At 46.2% G+C, this 18,612-nt stretch overlaps 1 protein-coding gene across 1 annotated transcript in view; it reads right to left on the reverse strand.

Annotated features, from left to right (window-relative positions):
- The window catches only part of LOC144145945 (gastric triacylglycerol lipase-like), a 42,883-nt gene that overhangs the window by 16,396 nt on the left and 7,875 nt on the right, over positions 1–18,612 (reverse strand). The window contains exons 2-5 of the mRNA XM_077677814.1: positions 8,364–8,569; positions 7,536–7,734; positions 5,469–5,580; positions 4,743–4,893 (exon numbers count right to left, since the gene is read on the reverse strand). Coding sequence (XP_077533940.1) covers positions 4,743–4,893; positions 5,469–5,580; positions 7,536–7,734; positions 8,364–8,507 — 606 coding nt within the window. The 5' untranslated portion in view covers positions 8,508–8,569. The remainder of the gene's footprint in view (positions 1–4,742; positions 4,894–5,468; positions 5,581–7,535; positions 7,735–8,363; positions 8,570–18,612) is intronic.

Below are 18,612 nucleotides of genomic sequence, written 5' to 3' on the forward strand. Positions count from 1 at the left end.
GTAGGTGTGATGGCTTACCAAAGGCTGCGTACTGAGGGCTGCACTCAAGCGCACTTCTGTGCGACCGGTTGTGATGCGTGACCGCCGCCTCCAGACACCACTTCCAACTTCCGGGAAAGATAGGGTAGAAGTGGATGTACTGTTTAACATCTCTTATAGCCCGTTCTGCAAGACCATTAGCCACCGGGTGATATGGGGCTGCAAACTTTAGTGTGATGCCTCTGCTATCCGCCAGCGTGTCATTGCTCGGCTCCTAAAAGCAGGTTCATTGACAGACACAACGTTTTTTACACCATTAAACATCTCTCTTCAAAGGCGCTATTACAGTATTTGCGTCCTCCTTTCCTGGTTTGGCAGCCACTCTCCTTGAACATTCATCGATACACAATAAGAAAGACTGTTTCCTTCTTACCCCTTCACCCTTCTTTTTGAGGTCCACAAAATCGACATGTACTGCCTCAAATGGTATTTTTGAATAGGCCGACAAAGTCATAGCATCCATTTTCTGTTTGTATTTGGCCTTGTCGATTTGGCATGAGTGACAAGAGCGGACGTATGCGCTCACAGATCTTTTCATTTGTGGCGGCGTGAACCTCTTCCTGATCTTGTAATAGGTTCGCCAGAAGCCGTCGTGACCTCCTGACTCTGGAATGTCGTGGTAGAGCTCCAGAATTTTTCTGACCAGTGTAGGTAGAACGTGAAACAGTCAATCTACACAGTGTACTTATTCTCTTCCTTCCACAACCTCCGAGCAATCAGTGCATTTACTTCTTCACCAGTCTTACAGGTTAAGTCAATAGGAAGACGGGAAAGCGCATCAGCATCTGAAAGCAACTGCCCGGATCGGTGCAATACGTTGAAATCGAACTGCTGCAATTCGCCGATCCTACGAGATACTGGTCCTTTAGCTTGACGGTCATGCAGGAGATATGTAAGGGCCTGGTGGTCAGTAAAAAGCTTAAACTTCTTGCCCTCAAGGTACGATCGAAAGTACCTCACCGCTAGCACAGCAGCCAGAGCCTCTTTCTCTGTTGTAGAGTAGTTCGCTTCAGGCTTGTTGAACGTATACGAGCAGTATCCAACCACGTGTAGTTTTCGATCGCTTGTAGCCGAATGTGCTCGTTTGTATAAAACGGCACCTGCACCATAGTGAGAAGCATCCGTGGTGAGCTCAAAAGAAAGTGTGAAGTCTGGCAGCGTGAGCACGGGGTCAGAATAAATGGCTCACACTAAGTCGTGGTACGCTTTTTCGCACTTTTCTCTCCACTAAAAAGCCGTACCCTTATGAAGCAGGCTTGTTAGTGGCTTGGCACGACCAGCGAAACACGCAATAAAGCTCCCAAAGTGTCCTGTCTGACCGAGAAAAACTCGCAGTGCGTGTATGTTTTCAGGTCCTTTCATACTCCGTACCCGTTCTACGGACTCCTCTTTCGTGCTTCCAGTGAATCTATCCAGAACGCGCCCGAGAAATGTGATTTTCGGTTTAAAGAACTCACTTTTTTTTAAATCGACCTTCAGCTTGCCTGCACTCATGGCGGTCAAGACAGCGGTCAAATGTCCCGCATGTGGGGTATCATCGTTGGAGTACACTATAATGTCATTAACATAAACATTGCAAAATAGGCCCAGAAATGGTTTCAACACACCATTCATCATCTTCTGAAACCAGGCTTGGCTGTTCTTCCACCCGAAAGGTAGTCAGTTGTATTCGTACACGTCGAAGGGTGGGACAAAAGAGGTGCACTGTTTGTACTCCTCCTCGAGAGGAATCTTCCAAAATCTCTTGCACAAGTCTATGCGTGAGAAGGCGTGGCAGCCTCCCGTCTCTTCAATGCTGTTGTGGATTCGTGGCATCGGCAATAGGAAAAGGTCAGTTTGTTGGTATATAATCCTGTAATCTTTGCAAAAATGCAATGAGCCACCTTCTTTCCACGCTAATATAATGGGGGAAGCAAAGTTGGAGACTGACGGGCGTATTATTTCAGTTCAACGCAGACATTTGGGCTAGTTGGTGATACGACTTCGACATGGTAAAAAGCGCACTAGACGGGGACACATAAAAAGACAGTGACACGGGACGAGCGCTCGTCCCGGGTCACTGTCTTTTCTTGTGTCCCCGTCTAGTGCTCTTTTTACCATGTCGAAGTCGTATTATTTCAGCTTCCAGCATGTTCTGAAATCCTTTCTTTAGCCAAAGCCTTCTTTCACGGGGCATATTGTAAGGCTTTCGTCTAATGGGCGTTACACCAGGAAGCTTGAAAGAAAGAGAATTTTGTTGTAGCTGGCGGGTAAGTACCGACGCAAACAAGCTCTGGAAACTTGAGGCGAACGTCGCCCTCACATCGAACAAGTCAGTCTGTTGTGCTCAGGGAGCCGCAGGCCCCCCCGTCAACGCGCACATTATCATTCCAGTATAGCTTTATTGTAAGCCTTTTCATATCAAGTCTTGGGAGTAGAAATTGGTATTCCCAACCATTCACAACTAAGGCATCGATCTCTCTGCTTTGAACTACCTTCTTACGTCACCTTGGCTTGTATCCACTCATCATAAACTTGTCTCCTTCCATCAAAGCCCTGTATTTGTACTCGTCTCCCTTTAAAAATAACTTTTTCAGACACGAGTGCCTTGTTTATAACGGATACGGATGCACCACTATAGACTAGAGTTGTGATATCGGTGCCGTTAACTCCCCAAGTAATCAAAAGAAGATTTAATGTGGTGAAGTAAACAGTCTCAATTTTTGTCGTCGGGTGGGACTGATCACCCTAATTTATTAGTTTTTTTTTCTGGGTTGCGTCAGCGCCACTATGTACTTCGACTTGACGGGAATCATCCGAGGTTATATTGTCACTCCAGGCGGACGCAAGTTTTATGGCACCATGTCCTCGGTACGAATTTCTTTGTGTACCCGACGACAATTCGGAAGTTCCAGACCTCTGTCACGCTTGCCCGGTTTCGAAATTGAAACTTCGCGTGGCCTGAATTCGCCGAGGAGCATATATGCACAAGCCTTAAAAACACTCCAAAAGTTCTTCTATTGTCTTTGGGGGCTTATGCTGCACCTTCTTCTAAAGATCCTTACGCAACCGGTGTATAATCATTGGCCCAGATGAAGACTCTGGGAGATTAGAATCAGCCATTTGGAGTAGGCTCCTTTACTCGTAATATACTCCAAGGGTTTGCCCGATCGGTATTCATAGAGAATTGCATGGTCCCGCCTTTCCACAGGGTATTCTTTGAAGGCTGCGAGAAAGCTTGCCTTCCAGCTGTCCCAGCTGTCGGACGCGTGCGTGGAGAAGTGCAGCTCATACCACTTTTTTGAAAGTCCCGTCCAGAGCCACCGCATGTTTTCCACTTGGTCGATAGCTCTGTGCCAGGAGTTCTTCTCGGATGCATATTCATAGAAACCAATCTAATCCTCAGGACTTGAACTATCTCCGTCAAACGGATCCGGCTTCACCATTTCTATCCGCTGTCTTTGTTGAGCTTAGACCATAGCGATGAGGGTCTCCGTGAGCTGTGGTTGCCTCTCTGCCTGCCAATGTGGCTTTTGCAGAATCATAAGAAGGCCTGGGTCCATGGTGGTAACGTTAACGCACGGTGTCGTCTTCGTGTTCCCTGACGCCGTCATGGTTGGCTCCATCAAGTATTCCTGGAACTCCGACAGCTTCACCGTGAGCTTGAGAGAAGACTGGGTAGCCAGGTCCTCGGTTGTCTGGCTGGACTTCTTAGCAACCCAGTCACACAGTTGTGGTGTTGTGATACACTCGGGAAGTCGTACGGCACTTCGTCAGCGACATGGCATGACGAGAAGTAAAACTCGCCTCGTGAGTTCCGCGTGGCATGCAGAGTAATCCACATAGTGTCCGTCTCTGGAATCCTGTCGAGTACGCCATTGTAATGATCCGAGGCTGTTCACTTGGGAACCATCCTTTTATTCTGTTCCTCAACAATCTCTTCTGCCCCTGCCCCCAAGTCCTGCCTTTGTCGTCTTCGGCTCTCCACGAGTTTCGCGACAGACGCCAGAAGCGCGAAGAATATGTTGTGGTGGTGGTTTAACTGGTTTATTGAGAGGAGAGGTTGGAAGCGGAACTGCTCCCGGCCACTCCATTTCACCAATACAGGGTCATTAAAAGGGCGCGCTTGCCGCTGGGAGGTTGCCCATTGTAATGTTTTGTGCGTTTTCGAAATCATCATAAAAGATCTATAAATGGATATGGGTGTTCTGTTTTTGCATAGTTTCATCGCAATCGCCATAATTTAGAGAACGCCCAAGAGGCTGCTAATTATCACAGAGGGGGTTACGTTAGCGCGGGGGGTTATGTTACTGAGTGTCTTTAGCACAGATGAAAGGCGGACACTGAACACACCCTTGTGGACATGCGCTGTGTTTTAGCCAAGAAGAATAACACGCAGGGCACGTGGGTACGTTTGCGGAGGAATCATTACAAGACGTAGACGGTGCTTATGCCTTGGTCAGCATTGGCGCTCTCTTGTAATTACGGCTTTTGAATATACCTTTAGTTTAACATTTCCTACGTAACAATATTTCTCTGCTATTAAATATTCTTGCTTATTTGATCATGCACCCTGTACGACATTTATGTTGTAGCTTTCGTTAGAGATTCCAGACTGTGATAATTAGGTACTTCAATAGGAAAGAGAATAATACTACAACAGCATTTTTATTTTCCGTCCAAGTCTTAAAAATCGGACTTGCACGGCTAGCGTCTTTTCTCACCTTCTTGTTGTACTCGGGTTTGTCAGAGAGCAGTCCAAAGAGTATTAGCGTTCCTTGAGAGTGCCCCACGTAGTACAGCTTGGTCTGTTGAGTCGTGTTCAGAACGTAGTCGATCATCGCTGTCAAGTCGTAGGCAATCATTTGGTCGAAGCTGCCGCAGGTGGAGTGAATAAACAAATTCAACGATTTGTCGCTAATGTTTTGTTAGTGCTATGTTTTGTTATCATGAATTATGACTGTGTCGATTTCGCGGGTTCACAAGCGGTTCAAACGCCACCCATTGGGGACGGATAAAAACCGGGGAGGAATGATTAAATTTGTTAGCAGTGTACTTTCCAATATGCCAGCGGGCAAAAGGATCCCGTGAATCTGTGGGTCTCAAGCAGGGGTGACTATGAACAGCTCAACTTGAAGCTATTCCCAGCACGAACTTACTCCTGATAAAGAAATTATCTTTGTGGAATTTCATCATCGTCATCATCCCATTTAGGCCTGTTACAAGACGAAGGCCTATGCTCTAAAATCTGGACCATGCTTTTGTAGGGCGTCAAATCTGAACCTCAGATCTGTTTGTAGTCTTAAAAGCAGCATAACTTATTGTAAAAGTGGTAAATTATTTCGTCCGCTGTAATAATAAAGCTTAAATGTCACCATATTCCTGATGCTGTTAGCTGGATGGCAAAATTTTGTGAAGTTGGTGAAATATAACAAGAATGCGGAACTTGCCTGAAGTCCCAAAATTCTTTGTCCTTTCTGGTGTACTTTACATGGCTGGAATATGTGTTGCCACGGACATTCCCAAGCCAGACGTCATACCCAGCATCGGCCAAGATGTATGCTGTAAAGAATTGCTCCAATTATTCTGTGCTACCGAACAAAAGTCTCGGAGTTACTACATTAATGTAAACAGAAATGACGACTTGGGGACTCCAGAATTTTGAAATAGTTCTCATCAAACGAACTCTGACCGTAATCCTTCATCACCAAGGTAATCAACCGTTCTTGTCAGCGCTCCACGGTATGCTACGAAGCTTATCAAGCTCGGTGTCTGCACTCCGCCGGATTCTTCGATTCGGTGATTGTTATCTTTATGCCTGGGGCTACTTCTGTTGCCTCTTTTCTGCAACTGAACATGTGCAACAAGAATACTAGACGAAATGGCGCCTGTCACATGAGAAAAGAAAAGGGCGGCCTGTTTTGATCGCGGTACCGGATCTGTGCTTAGAACTCAGGAACCTTGAAGGAGCCATGAAGACAAAATTCAAGTTTGTTTTATTCGAACGATTTCGTGTTTGGTAGTGTCCCCAGCGCTTATCCCGGACACAAACGGTTTTATTCACTGAAAATTATTCAATTTACGTTAAAATTTTGATTTTCCCGCTAAATCGTGTCTTTTCGTTGCCTGCAATTACATCACAGGAACCAACCACTCTGTAGCCGATTGGAAAGCCTTGTTTACCATTAGTGAACCTAGGTGGCCCCACCATACCGTGGCAAGCCGTTTTCTGCATCTGGTTTGTTTTGAACCTGGCTTGTTTTTGTTCAGGGAGAAAATAATTGTTTCGTAAAACAGAGTGCTCGCTCGACGAATATGGTCACGTAAGACAGCGTTGGTTGCGTCAATCGGCAAGTGTCGTCTAAAATTACCCCAAAGCCCCTCAGTCCTGTGCAGCTAAACCAAGCATAGTTCGCGCAGTACCAGCAGCAGTACGCATCGGTACTTCTATGTTTACGTGTGCTTTCGTAACTTCCACTGTCGGTCCCACCATTCTTACTGCTTTAAAACGAACGTGGCCTAAATTTAAGCGCGAATATCCCGTTCGGCAAGCTTATAATCTCTAATTTGCGTTTGCTTTTTCCGGCCTCCGCCAATCAGGGAGCTGGCTGGTATAACATCATAGGTTCTGTTGCGGGAAATGAGCGAGTGGGTCGCATGGCCTTTCCCTTTTTTTTAATTATACAGCTTATTTGAGCGAAGTTTACGTTAGAAGTGGTGTCAGTGTGATTTTAACGAGGTAACCTTTTGAATGAACCAAAGTTGCATTTTCTCTTCATGGCTCCTTTAAAAGATCCCAGCCCTGACAATGAGGCATATTCTGCAATAATTTAGATACACCGTCTGCAGTCACATAAGCTTGTAAGCAGCGATTACTTTACGACCTACGGTCAACTAAAATTCTGTCAAAGACACCACAACAAATTTTAGTACGAATTGGGAACCCGCCGGAAGAACCGAAGGAACTTGGAATAGCTCAAGCAAACTGCCCCTCAGCTAACAGCATGGACTTAGACGTCATTAGCTGCGCCTGCCTATTCACACGCTTCAGCAGTGCTCGACTTGTATAGAAGGAATGCTATCGAAGTTACCGTGGTATTGCAAACTAGCAGCGAAATAGTACAAAAATCTTGCTAAAGTTAAAAAGCCTTAGTTCAAAGCCCTGGCCTAGATGTAATTTTGTTTCTATATAGGCTTCTCACTACATTTTGAAGAAAAGGGCGAGGTCGGGTCATCACGAATTGGGAAGCCCAAATTACATGCTACTGGTTGGACTAGCGAAGATTCGAGGGCGAAGGCAAGTTCGTTTTTCACCTAGGCTCTCCCTCAGCCATGCCTACATCAATGGAATGCGTTAAATTTCCGTTGGAATGATGCAGTTAATGTTTACTCCCAGTCTGTTCACTTTTGTTGAGACTGCTTATCATTCTTCTTGGCGTATTGCGAACATCAACCGACTCCGCAAACATTGATTACGCCAGCTGTATTCAAACACAAAATGAACCATGAGTTCTTACCCAGGCTTTGAGGAGGGAAGTTAATGACCCAGTCTGATGCTGAGCTCAGCAGTCCATGCTGTAGAAAAACGGCTTGCTTGGGACCCTTTTTAGTAGATTTGTGGCCGTCTGGTATGCGCTGGACGTTGAGAACAAAGCCGTCTTCGGTGACTACCAAGTGCTCTTCCACGGGGTACCCTTTGTCCCTGATGATTTCCGACTGCAATGACAGCCAAGGAGAAAAGCGAGAAAATGATAATGCAGTAATGGCCAGTAGTGAGATTGAGAAAGTAGTAGATAATTCAGTATACGGTAACACAAGCCCCGGACAAGGCTGGTAGTTTTCAACATTCCTCATAGTAAAAATTGAATACTACTATTGATGCAACTGCCGGCCTAGTTCTGGCCCCTCAGAGGGAATTATAAATGGTCTGTACCTTTCGCACAATGGTCCCCACGTATCTACCCATGACTAGTTTATCCAAACTGGCCATATCTCAAAACATCAGCTGCAAAACTTTCGAACAAATGGTGGGCTCAGAGGTGGTCGATTTACCCTATAGAGTAGTGTAGTAGTTATATCGCTATAAACGATATTATGTAAATTTACCCGATGCATAAGTACGAACAGCGGTGTTGCAGACAATTCTGCAATCAAACGCACGCAACGGAATGCTACAAGTGCATCTTCTGGCAACAAGCCCTTTTTACGTAAAAGAATATATATTCTCTTACTTCCATTGAAACTGCTGCTGAAACGGTCGCCATATGGGCACTATGCCGTACAAGCACTATTAACTCACTCATTTACACACCTGGGCTTCAAAAATCCTTCGCTTGGATACTTACAACATTCCGGCAAGCATCAGGGTCGATGGGATCCGTGTCTTGAAATCCCTCGATGTGGCAGCCGTCGCTCGCTAGGGACAGAACCACCAGGGCAAACAAGCATGCAAGCATCGGGAACGTGGACGACGGCACGAACGACGCCATGACGGCTCTCACCGCAACCTGAAGCTCGGCGCTCTACCGCAGAGCTGCACGCCGTGACTTATCTGAAAGCAACGTGATGGGTTACGCTGCCTTAAGTGCTGTCAAACAATACAAGCTGAAATTCACTCTCCCACGTAAGTTATCAGAGGACAGGGTTCAGTACACTTCAGATCGTGTCGGGAAAAAGAGATATGAGTATTGATTGAAAACTGCGGTAAAATTCCGGGCTCCCGCGTCAGATATCAGAGGAAAAGGTTCAGAAAACTTTATCGTGTCGTGAAAATGAGATATGAGAATTGATTGACAATTGCGATAAAAATACCGGGCTCCCGCGTAAGCAATCAGAGGACTTTATCGTGTCGTGAAAAAGAGACATGAGCATTTATTGAAAATTGCGGTAAAAATTCCTGGCTCCCGCGTAAGCTATCAGAGGAAAAGGTTCAGTAAACTTTACATGTCGTGAAAAAGAGATATGAGAATTGATTGAAAATATGGGTAAACATACCGGGCTCAAGCGTAAGTTATCAGAGGAAAGGGTTCCGTACTTTCCAGATCTTGTCGTGAAAAAGAGATATGAGAACTTATAGAAAAGTGCGGTGAAAATAGCGGGCTCCAGCGTAAACTTCAGATCGGGTCGTGAAAAACACACATAAGAATTGATTGAAAAGTGTGGTAAAACTACCACGTAAACCCCTTTTCTAGCTGAAAAAAATTTCCTTATAGATAAACGTAGTCTGCGGCGGAGGCTATTGGTCTACAGAGCTGCGAATTCCATAATGGCGTCACAGAAGTATTGGAATTGTCAAGTGCAGCAAAATGCGCATTGACGGTGGTGATGGCTTGTTCGTTTGATGAAAATGTACTCCCGACGACACCAATTTTAAAAATTGCGAACGAGAATAAATTAGACGCGCCCATATCCGAAAAGCAATATGGGTTGGTGAGGCGCGAGAATAACTCGTTGAAAGCGAGATTTTCGCAATTTAGGCATTGCGATGGTCGATTTATGGGAACCTGCTTTATTTCCTGAAAGGCCACGTTTTTGTGTGCGATTCTGGCCAGTTTTGTTTTTCGTTTCTTCTGTAGTCAAATTGCATCGCACAATACTCACTGTCTGCTATTTTTTTTCGGCACGCAGTGTATGGGTAAAGATTATTCCTTCGCTGTCCCAATAAACCATGTTCATAACCTAGCTAGCCGACAAACTGGCCTATGCTTTCACTCCCACGGTCCACTGTCCACTTCATGGCTGCTGCTTCGACTCTGGATTGCATTCGTGAACCAATTCATCGCCCCTGTGACGAATCACCGCAAACGTCCGGCGGATTGGGAATAAGCATTCAGAGACACTACATGGAGACGTCCTTTGGCACACGCTATTGGCTCCCAGTAAACAATCACGGCACTTATCACGCACGTAACTTTGTTAAATGAGGTGTCAACAGTATCCGCAGTTTCCCGCACCGTTGTTCGGCAGTCACGCTAGAATATCGTTTGTTTTTGTTTTTTCCTTCCGGTGGGGTAGTGACCTCAACCGGATGGTCGTACAACAACATTTGTTTACGGCTACGTTGGGTTTTAGTCTTTTTCTTCACTTTCCGTTCTTCCTTGTCATTGGATTCCAGGCGGCAAATTCGCATCCGTACTGGGAATCTTGGAATCTGCGACACGAGACTTGTAGCAAATTGCTTGGATGGGCAGACTCTTAAAAAGGGTGGTGCATTTACTAACAGAACACTAACCGGTCACTTGACACAGCATCCACTTGGTACTTAGTGCTTTTAATAACTGAGCGGGCATAACTTAGTACAAAGCTACACGTGACAATGCGGATCGGCTCAGCGCGCAGCACTACATAGAGACACATTCAACACGCACATATCCCACTTTGACAATAAATAAATTGTGGAAGAGAACCGACGGGACTCACGGGGAGAGCGAATACAACTTAGTTAACTTAGAAATACATCTGCTCATCTTGCTTTTTTTTGCCAGCAGCGGAAAGTCGTCTGAGAAAGTCGGTGGGCTTCTCGAAGAAATTAGATATTGTACCGATAATCTAGGAATTATGCATTTTAATTGGAGCATATACAAGTCAGCGTGTGGATTTGCAAAACCTTTTTGAGGGGTACTCAAGTGAATTTGTCAAACTCCTGTTTTTTCTTCCAGTGCGTAGACTGGCTCAGATAAACGCACTTGTCATCGTTTATCCGTGTGATAAGGCGGCATTTATTTTATAAAGCCTCAAAGGAAGAACACTACCTCGCGTGGTTTGCGGCGGGCGCACCAAATAACAGCAGTTACGTCAATACAAGGTGCTACGTGATTGGATGATGTCCAAGATTAGAATTCAAACCAGCTTCGTTTTCGGTTCTGTGAAACAACATGCTTGGCATCGGACGTTATCGTAGGATGGGAATTCTTTATATCTCAGTAATCGGCATACCGCGATTCTGCCATGTTGTCGGCTGTAAAATGCGTCAGATAATCCTACCAGCACCGCTTGGAATCGTGACTAGCCGAGTCGTACGCAGTAGATGAACGCTCTCAACGTCACTGCAGACGCTCAAATGCGATGCGCTTTCCCCCCATCTTTGAAGCTTGCCTGGCTCATGCCTCTATCGTAAGAGGCGTGTTTGCACCAGGCCAAGGTTCGACTGATTTGGGATTGTGCCGGCAAGCAGTCGGTGCTTATGGCAACACCACACCAACAAGAAGTAGGCAGCGCGTCAGTAGAGAGTTTTAGCTGACCGTTTTTCACGGTCCGCTCCGCTTCGATAGCAAGCGGGAGCGCCATTGCGCGTGCGTGGCGCGTTTGGCCGCGAACGGCATTGGCTCCGGTCGCGCTGACCCTGCCGCCGATACCGGAGCGTACCGTCGAACACGGTTAGCTAAAACTCTCTAGTGTCAGTCTACGCGCATTCTTCGCACTCGCTCGCGGAGCAATCAACATTACAGCGCAGTAGTGGTGGATGCGGTATAGAAAACATTGCCCAAAAAAAAGAACAAATCAACTTCAAACAATAAACATGCACTATCGGGGATTCGATCTTCATCATCATCATCATCAGCCTGCTCAGGTCCACTTCAGGACAAAGGCCTGTCCCATTGACCTCCAACCACTCCTGTCCTGCACTACTCGAGTCCACAGTTTACCCGCGAAGTTCCGTATTTCATCCCTCCATCGGGCTATTGGCCTTCCCCTTTATTGTATACCCATTTGTTGGTATGTATTCGTTTACCCTAACTGACCACCGGTTGTCGGTTCGTCTCACTACATGACAACCTCAAGTCCATTTCTTATTCTGTACTTAAACTATGATATCTTCAACTCTAGTTTGTTCTCTGATCTAGGTAGCTTGTTTCTTTCCCCCGAGTGTTATCCTAACTTTGCGCTCTTTGCCCTTAATCGGCCTTGCGCCATTAAACTCCAAACATCATCATCATCGTTATTCCTAACTTTAGTCTTTCCATGGCCCGTTGAGGCAAAATAAGTTTTCTTTGGAGTTGTTTGGTAAAACTCGAAATTTCATCTCCATATTTCATCCCTGGCCGTATGCACTGGTTGTAGATTTTTCTTTTGAGTGACAGAGCTAGCTTACTTTTCATAATTTGGGAGTGCTTGTGAAGGGCTCCTCAGCCCACAACTATTCTGCACCGGAATTCTCTCTCGTGGTTGGGGTCAGCGCTAATCATCTGTACGAGGTAGTTACATTCTTTTACTTCTAGCGTCTCGTTACCGAAGCTGAAGAGGACGCTTTTAACATGCTTATTAGTCATTAATTTAGATTTATTCATATTTCTTTTAGCCCCTAGGCCGTGCTTTCTAACTGCGGTTCCTCAAGCATTGTTTGCATGTTTTCTGCAGTCTTACTCAGCAAAAGTATGTCGTCCGCAAACCTCAAATGGCTCAAGTATTCCTTGTTTATCCTTTGTCCTATGTTTGCCACGTCAAGCTTATACTAAATACCCCCTCCAGACATGCTCATTGATTGTGGGGTTTAACGCGCCGACGCAACACAGGCGATGAGGCACGCCGTAGTGGAGGGCTCAGGGTTAATTTTGAACAGCTGGGGATGCCTCCAGACATGCTGTGAATAGTTTTGGAGAGATGGTATGTTCTTGTCTTACTCACTTTCGGATCGGAAATTTATCGCTCTGCTTGTGGAGGGTTGTTATCCTGCCCGTGCATTCCTTGTATATGTCTTCTAGAAGTCTTATGTACGCTTTCTCTATTCCTTGGTCGTTTAGTGCTTCTAAAACGGCTGCGATGAGTACGGAATTCCGCGCTTTCTGGTAATCTTTAAATGCCATGCGAAGGGTTTTAGTTTACTCTGCGCATCTTTTTATCACTGGGTTGACGACATGGATGCGACCCATGGTTGCATACCCTTTCCTCAACCCAGCCTGTTCTCTGCGGGAGGGGAATCCTGGCTATGACCTATGCGGCTAACTACAACTTTGGTAAACAGCTTGTAAACAACTCAGAGTTGGCTGATGAGTCTGTAATTCTTGGGGTCCTTGGGATCTCACTTCTGATGAATCAGTTTATTGCCGGCGTTTTTCTAACCTATAAGCACTCTTTGAGTCTTCAATCATTCCGAAAAGAGTACAGCAAGCTTTTCCTGTACAATATATCCTCCCTCCTTCAAGAGATCTAGGGTTATGCAGTCGTCACCTGCGGATTTTTCCATTTTCATGCCTTTGAGTTCATTTCCAACTTCCTCTTTAGTTACTTGTGGGATATCGCAAGTTGAGCCTGTATTCTCCGTAGTTTCCCCTGGTCTAACGTTGCTGGCATTCAGCGTGGTGTAGAATCGTTCTGATACTTAATTTATCTCGTCAGAGTTGTGCGTAATGTTTCCCCGTCTGAGTGCGTACATCCTGTATTTGCCGATGGCTAAATTTCTCTTGTTTGCTTTCAAACTTCCCCCTATTGGTAGCGTTTCCTCTATCACTGTCATGCTCTATGCAGTGTCATGCACGAATATCTTTTTGTTTAATTCTCCTAATCAGTTTTGACAGCTTGGCTAATTCAATCTGATCAACCATACTTGGCACTTTCATGTCCTTAGTTTTGGCAATTAGTTCTTTAACTATTTTAGTTAGTTTTCCAGATTGTTGTTTACCTGTTGCTTCTCCCACAGTTGCTGTTACTCATTGAGTGCCGATGTTAGGTTGTCGTTTAGCCTGTCTACATTGACCTAGTTCTGCTCGTTCAAAAGCCAGGAGAGTTATTTTGAACTCCTGCGATATGGCTCTGACTCATTCTGTGCGGGGATTCTTAGTTCTCACGAGTTTCGTTTTTTTTTCTTGTGAGAATCAGCCTTAGCTCGGGTCTAACCATCCTATGATAGCTGCTCCGAATCTTACTAGCACCTCTACGTCTTGCGCGATACCCAGGTAGTCACATAAATTTACTTTCATGTTTGGTTGTACCATCGGGAGCTTTCTATGTCCATTTTCTATTCTTAATTTTCAGATCGATGTCTTCACTAGTCTCCGGTTATTCCTCTCTGAAAATCCCTCCAGTGTAGCTCCTCGACTGTTGCGATTGTCTATTCCGAAGTTTCCCACTGCCCTGTCTCCCAATTGCTTCTTACCTATGTTTGCCTTAAAGTTTCCCATCATAATCGTGAACTGCGTTGTTGCCTTCTTTCTTACTGATTCGACGTTCTCGTATAAGCTATCTGCGGCTTCATCATCATAGCTGGTTGTTGGTGCATAGGCCTGCATTATCTTTAACAGGACTCGAACTTGCGACTAGCAACATAGTACACCTAGTGCTCGAGACCGCTCGGCCATAGGCCAGCACGCACAGGGGCAGAACTTAAAGTATATGGTGTATAGCCAGTTTACATTTTTTAGTTTTACCATTTCAAGCAGGTTAGTTGACTATTTCTTGTATAGCGCTCGTGCAGTAAGCGTCCCCCAATATTCCCCCAATATCTCATGTCTACGACTGCATCGCTAAGACGGAGAAGAGTTCGCAGATGTGTGGTTGTGCTGCCGACCGCTGTGCTAATTCACCAAGCGCAAAAACGTCTTCTTGCACCCTGGGTTTACGCTGTGCGATAAACTTTTCGGTTGATTTTAATTCTTGAGTGTGAATATTAACTTCGGGGACTCTTCTCTCGCCTTCAATTGGCCATAGCTTTTTCTACTATTCTACTAGCGTACAGTCAGCGAAGCATCGCATGTGGGCTTGTGTGGAACGACTTGGACTAAGAGCTTGATACAGTCTACAAAATAACAAACTAGAGGCCCATCCTTCCTGTTACAAACGTGCCGTGACTTAGTTTAAACTGAGCAAATGAATTGCGACGACCGGGCGGCCGCCGGCCGACTAAACGCTGGCCTGACTGAATCTGTCGGAGGGTCTGCGAGCCATGCAGTAGCGCAGTCAAGCCAAGCCATCTTGTTTTGGGGTCTTCTGAAACGTCATAGGAAATCGGCAAGGAGAATGCAGAGAGGAGGACAGCATTTTCCAATTAAGTTTGTACTGAATAAAATCGCGTCAAGGCAATGAGAGTGGTCGAAACGTGGCTTAGAGACTGTAGCCTACCATTTGCGCTCGTAATCGCGCAATATTAACAATCATTTCAGTGTCCCCAAAATCATTAAATGCTGTAGTTTTTATGTTCAATGAGTCATGTAATTTTGTTACCATCAATGAATGTTAGTATGAAACAAGCAGCAGTTACTAAGTGCATGGTCTAAATCTGAAAGATAAGTAAAGATAGCAGTTAGGGTCCATACTTTGTGCAAGACCTACTTACCAATCTGCGGGGTAGTAAAGTTCGTAAGGAGTTACAAAGTACAGCCAGTTACTACCTTTTTACTAGCCCCTTTTTAGGAGTGCAGACTGACAACACTCTGTGCTCCACCATCCCCAGAATCAGTTTACTTTGCGGCTGAGGTCATCTAACAACGTATGGATAGAGGTAGTTAGCACTCCATTATAACTCCGTTAGGCGCAAGAAAGAAAACACGGGATGTGGGAGACAAAAACCACCGCTACTTACAACTGAATTTTAACACCAAAATTGGGACATAAAAATAAAGAACACGCTCAAATGACTGTATAAATTTATGACGTCACTGCGCAGCCCACCACGCACCCCGTCATACACGAATGTGTGCTAAATGCTCATCCAAGAAGGCCAGCTCTTTCAATCTCAAAGACAGGGACGTCGTACCTACACAGTCACCGACCCGCTGCGTTTCCGCGGCCTCAACAATCTCTTGCGTGCGCCGATCAGCGTCTCGAAATATGACGGTGCACGCATCGTACAGGGGCTCGCAGTCGTCGTACTCTTGGCAATAAATAGCCAAACTGCCATCTTTGTCCTTCTGTACTTTGTTACAATGTTCCCGTAAGCGAGTGTTGAGGTACCGCCCTGTCTGGCCTACGTATGCTTTTTTGCAAGAAAGGTGCAACTTGTAAACCACCCCTCCCGTGCTACGCACGTACGGATTCGGTGCTTACTGAGGCATTTGTTTTTTCCTTTCCTTACGGGGCACGTTTGGCTGCAGAGTCTATATATTTTTTCAGGGGCTGACATGACAACTTTGAGGCCGGCCCTTCCACCAATCATTTTAATGTTGTGCGGTATGCGATATGACGGCTACATTTTTGTCCTTCTGGGTCACCTCTTGTGGATCTGGCCGCGCCTTTTCTGCCTTCTTACGAATCGAATTGGCCACAGCTACAATCATACTCTAAGGGTTTCCTGCTAATGTAAGATCGACTTGAGCGTCAAAACTGGAGTTTAAGAGGTGTTCTCCAGGTGTGCAGCTTCCCCGACCGCGTATCAGCCTAATTTCAACATGGTCCTCTAGTACGTGCCTTTTCGGATGATACACTCGCAGAAAGTCTCGCAGTCAATTACAAAGCTTGAGCGTCCGGTGGGATCTTATGGGCTGATGCCTCGCTTTAACGCGCCCCAAGCACCTCGGCGCTCGGCACAGCTTCAAGGTGCGGATACAGTTCTCTGGAGCTTCGAAACCCTGCAACTTCTGCACTGCGGCGTAGCATACACTCGGCTGCGGATTTAACTTTTTTTTTTCGGGACTGAAAAATTGTTCATGTTGGGAGAAGAATACGTCCACAATCCTAAGAAGTTGCTTTCGGTTTAGGTCAATACTGGAAAAGCTGTTGGCGGACTGTCTCTTCTTCCATTTCCAGCTGTGCTTTCGCCGCCTTGCCGCTATCAGGACAGCCAAGCGCCGACAAGGTGACGCAGACGACACCCGAACACTGCGCCCAGCTTCCAGAAATATTTCATGCACTTCTGTCTTGCTGCGATTGTCCTAAAGATGATGGCGCACAACCTTGAATGTCGGCGTCGAGCGGTGTGCTTAGTTCGGTTTTGTTCGGTTTAGTTCTCTTAAGTATTGTGGAACTCCCGATCCTGGCGAGCGCATTTTCTTGATAGGGGCAGCTCGCAATACGGCTGTGCTGCTTCTAAGCCCATCTGGGTGCTTCTTGGCACTGAGCATAATTGTACAACAAGGTTTCTTCTGGTTTTCAAATTTCAGTTCGATTGGATGACAGGGATTCACACATGGCTGCAACCTCTTCAGCTACTTGGGTGTTCAGACCTGGTCGTGTCTTGAGTTCCCGTATAATGACTCGCCCTTCATGAAGTCTGAAACGAAGATGTTATCAAAACCATAGTCCATAGGCTCTATGTTTTCGTTCACGTCCTTCATTTTACGTGTTCTGTCGTCTACTTAAACGGGAACCGCTTAGTCATCCTTGTCTGCGGCAGATGTTGCCTCGTGTTCTGCGCGCTTGTCTTTCGTTGGGACGCTCGATGCTACCTCGCAGCTAACTCCCACGTTGTCACCATCAGGAACGTTCGGGTGGGTGTGTTCCGTCTTCTCGACACGGATCCGAAACCCCTTGCGCCCATGTGGCTCACTGTTGAAAGTTGAAACCTGCAGTTTCAGCCGGACAACTTCCGAGGTTGGTTGGCGTGAGCCGCGGGGAAAAGCGTCGGCTGGATAGGTTGCTGGGCCAACGCCGTTGTACACGATGGTCAATGGTCGAAGGTAGTTTGGCTTGCCTGCAGTGCCTTTGGTAGTTGCTGTCCTACAGGCCGCCTTCCTAGAGTTCAAGGCCTAGCGCAGGTGGTTGGGCGCACACATGCTTCCTCGATACGCCAAGCCGTCAAAATATTCCTGCTCAACTTCATCAGGGTCTCGAAGCTGGATGATATTCTTTTCTGTCTCGTACAGTGCCGCGTCAAATTGCCCTCGTGCAGATCAATTTCTCTTGAAGTACGTGCAGATGCGGCGAGGCGACATCCAGAAGGTCCGTTCCTGCCTTGACCAGTCCGGTCAAGGCAGGAATGGTAGGTCATCTTTAGGTCGGTCATCTTTAGGTGGCCAGAGCCAGCCATGTTGACCTCCGGCTGGTGTTTGGCTTAGCAGACAAACTATCGGTCAGAACCACGGGCGTCTTGGTACCTCATGCCGGTGGGGGCATCGGGGGTCTCTTTCGTCACGCGCGGTCGATCCCGCCTCTCAAGGCACCAAAATGTAACGTAAGAACGACGAGAGCGAGACCAGAGCAATGGCTCAATGAGGATGATAACAATGAGGATGATAACAAAACTCAATGAGGATGATAACAATTGGCGCCTAGCCAGCGGAGACTCCACAAACTGATTCTAGAAATGGAGATTCTACGCCAACCAAATGTTACTAAAATAAGCTCCGACAAATCGAATCTCCACTAGTTTCCCGATTCTTTTGCATAATAAAAATTGTGCACTGTTTTGTGCCGTTTTATTTTCGAAAGCACATGCATTTCAGCGTGTTCTCGTTGGAAGTGCAAAAACCAATGATGATCCGTGGAAATTACGGCCAAAACACGTGCTAATGAACTTGGTGTCCCTTTATATCTACCCGAATGCGTTGTGTTCTCAGGAATGTTTGAGACTTCTGGGATCTGCACCTGTGGAGTCACTCACGACCATTCGCCAAAGAATTATCTTTAGATAGATGCACACCATCATCTTTCTCGGCGGACCTGACGTCTTTGTGCGCTCTACGCCTCCACTGAACGATCATGACATTGACGAGCTGCTTGCCGCCG

This window comes from Haemaphysalis longicornis, unplaced genomic scaffold (genome assembly GCF_048455015.1).
Source record: "Haemaphysalis longicornis isolate Haplotype H1 unplaced genomic scaffold, Haemaphysalis longicornis Haplotype H1 scaffold_7, whole genome shotgun sequence".
NCBI classification, from domain to species: Eukaryota; Metazoa; Arthropoda; class Arachnida; order Ixodida; family Ixodidae; genus Haemaphysalis; species Haemaphysalis longicornis.